Source organism: Impatiens glandulifera, chromosome 1 (assembly GCF_907164915.1).
Source record: "Impatiens glandulifera chromosome 1, dImpGla2.1, whole genome shotgun sequence".
In the NCBI taxonomy this organism is placed as follows: Eukaryota; Viridiplantae; Streptophyta; class Magnoliopsida; order Ericales; family Balsaminaceae; genus Impatiens; species Impatiens glandulifera.
The window spans coordinates 41,278,953-41,282,306 of record NC_061862.1 but is presented as its reverse complement, the minus strand read 5'-3'; the positions used below and the strand labels follow the sequence as shown (position 1 = coordinate 41,282,306).

Genomic DNA, 3,354 nt, shown 5'->3' with positions numbered 1-3,354 from the left:
GTTTGCCGAGAGATCAGAGGCATGTAAGTGTGAAAGTGTGAGGTTACGAGATGATAGATCAATTGTGATTGATAATTAGTTTACCGATGAATAAGAGGAGGTAACATTGGAATTTGTGATTAGTTTGTTGAATGATAAGAAGTTGATTTAGGTCGGTGGTTGGTTTGCCGAGAGATAAGAGGCGCGTAAAAGTGTGATGTCACAAGATATAGAGGTTCATTAAGATTGACGATTGATTTAGCGAGAGATAAGGGAGTATGAAAGTAATAAGATCATGCGATGAGAGGTCAATTGTAATTGGTGATTGATTATTCGAAGGATAAGAGGCCAGTAACAAAGAATCGTAAGGTCACGAGATTAGAGGTCAATTGTGATTAGTAGTTGGTTGTCGAGAAATTAAGCATGTGAAAGTATGAGGTCACGAGAGGTCGATGAGATTAGTGGTTGGTTTGCCAAGGGATAAGAGGTCGATAAGATTGAGATTAGTGGTTGGTTTACTGAAGGATAAGAGACCAATAACAAATGATCATATTAATAATGAGAGTTGTTGGTTAATTATGTGACTGAGATGGTTGGTTGATCGAATGTGATGTGTGACTGAAATCACGAAATGAAAGGTCAATTGGATTGATGGTTGGTTTGCTGAAGTGAGGGTAAAATGGTCGTGGTAATGATATGAGATGGTTGAGATACAAAAATACTCGAAGTGAGATCACGATATTAATACTAACATATTCCTTGGAAAAAAAATATATTGGTGGTAAAATATTATGGATAAATTTGTTAATTTAAGGGTGAAGTGAGATAAAGAAATTAATGATATGGTTTGTTAAAAATTATACTAAAAAATATTAGTATTGTTGAGATGGTTGAAATGAATAATATGAGAGAGATTTATTAGATAAGAAATAATATTGCTAATTAACAAGATCTCAAATAGGTGGATATTTTTTTTTCAAATTTATAAATATAATTTTTATCTATCTGCTAGTGTATTATTAAAGAAAGTTAAATTATTAAAAATAAAACTACAATATTTAAAATTGTCCGTTTTTAATATAATAAAAATTAGTAATTTCATGGTATTATTTTACTTAACCAAAACATTTTATATAAACTAATAAAACACTTCAAAATAAAATAATTTTTTTTATTATTTTTTTACTTCTTATAAATAGTTGAAAAATCACATCATCATAGTAGGCACAACATACACAATAGGCTATATAACATAATTCAGTATTATAGCTTGGAAATTATAATATATTGCGGATAAATTTATTTCATCAAAAACCCAATTCATAAAACAGAAAAATTAGATTTCACAATCATTTATCAAAGGAAAAAGAAGAGAGAAATTTGAGTGAAAATAAGACAGTAGTAACAGTTCATCAACACATGCAAATGGAATTAAGGTCTTCCTCCATAACACAAATATTTGTCTGATGAATAACAAAAATAACTTTTCACTAACAAAATCTCATAAATAAAAATTGATGAAAATAGTTCAAAGTAGTGTCTGAAGAAGATAAAGGCCTTTCACATAAGATAATTATGGCTAACTAACTCATTTATCTCCAGGGAGTGTCTTAATGATATCAGAATCACCTGTTGAACAAACAAACACAAATTTTTTATCAGTCATTATTTAAAGTGAATGTGATGATAATAATGAGGTTAATGGAATAATTGCAATTACCTGGATCAACAATGCTAAGGCATGAGACCCTGAAATACTTTCCACATGCAGTTCCCAAATCAACATTGTCTACAAAAAGAAACAGAGAAAATTAACACTCCAACTAAATTGTAGAATGAAACTTTTCACCTCTGCTGTACTAAGTAAAGGCAATAAATCTTATCGAAACTTTCAAGTTCACAAGGTGGGGTGTGACATTATCCGTTACAAACACGCAAAGAACAAACAATCAATTGCCAAGACTGTCTGCCAATTATGTGAATAATCACTCAATGAGACAAATGCTAAACCCTACTGACTTCAATATAATTCTAGAAATCAATGGAATCATTTCACATTAATCTGTCATATCTATGAACAAAGAAATCACCAAAGCAATTACAGAAACTTCTTGGATCATATGCCTTCTGCATTTATTGAAATACATAATTGATTCAATGAAGAAGTGAAAGTTATCATCTTCAATTATCTATTAGAATCATCAAGACTGCTGATTTTATTCATGAAGTTATTGTAAATTATGGTCATGACCTATTCATGATATCAGGGAGACACTGGATTCAATATCAGCAAAGAATGAACAGTTTATCTCATTTTAGAATGCACAATTAACCAAATGACAGGTTAAAATAATCAGAATCCAAATGTCCAAACATGAAACTATATTTATTAGAACAAATCCTCCTTTCTTGAACATGTAGCAATGATATTAAAACTGGTATTAACACAGGGAATACTTACTTCCATTAAAATGGTGGACTCCGACCTTGGAAAGCATAGCATAGTACTCGATCTCAGACTTCCTCAAAGGTGGGCAATTGTTAGAAATAATAATAAGTTTACCTGAAAAACCCAGATCAGTAAATCAAAATTAGTTCATAAACATCTAAGGAGGAATGTATGCAACAATGAAAAAGCAACATTTGTAAATACAACCTTTGGAGTTTCTTAGAGTCTTGAGGACAGTCTTGTAGCCGAGAGTGTACTTTCCACTCTTCATCACAAGCGCCAATCTGTTGTTGATGCTCTCATGAGTCTTCTTCTGGAATAACATAAATTAAAGTAAACATTTTGAGAATACTGAATTGTAGATCGACGATCATTCCATAAATCAGATCGATATAAGACAGGAGATTGTAGAGAAAGAGAAATTAACCGTCTTCTTAGCCGCCACCATGGTCGCTAATCTGGTTGTTGCAGATGCGGCGAGAATGAGAGGGTTGAGAGAGAAAGCTCGGCTAGAGAGAGGGACTTAGAATTCCAAGATTAGGGTTTATATTGTGTGTTAATAATGTAAAGTCATATTTGGGCTTTCATCTTTCGACAGGCCCAAATATTATTATTTCTTAATAAATTATTTTAGCCATTCAATTATATTAAGATTTGTAAAATTCGCCTTAAACTTTGAAAAAAAAGAGTAATAACCACCTTAATTAAAAAAAATATATATGTATATTTATTGTTTTTTTATTGAGTAGATTGACTCAAATGTTATTATTTCTGCATAAATTACTTTAGCCCTTCAATTATATTATATTAAGATTTGTATTCGCTTTTCTAACCTAACGATAATAAGAGGTCACACGATAAGTTTGATGTCGTTGTTCCATTTTTTTATATTAAGATTTATAATACTCGCCTTAGACTTCGATAAA

The 3,354-nt window shown here is 30.9% G+C and overlaps 1 protein-coding gene across 1 annotated transcript; it reads right to left on the bottom strand.

Annotated features, from left to right (window-relative positions):
* Positions 1-1,384: 1,384 nt before the first annotated feature.
* On the bottom strand, positions 1,385-3,007 carry LOC124920693 (60S ribosomal protein L30). Its single transcript, XM_047461247.1, has 5 exons — positions 2,856-3,007; positions 2,636-2,741; positions 2,441-2,542; positions 1,700-1,768; positions 1,385-1,608 (listed from the first exon to the last, which is right to left on the bottom strand). The coding sequence occupies exons 1-5, from the start codon at positions 2,874-2,876 to the stop codon at positions 1,568-1,570; spliced, it is 339 nt and encodes a 112-aa protein (XP_047317203.1). The 5' UTR covers positions 2,877-3,007; the 3' UTR covers positions 1,385-1,567.
* Positions 3,008-3,354: the final 347 nt, after the last annotated feature.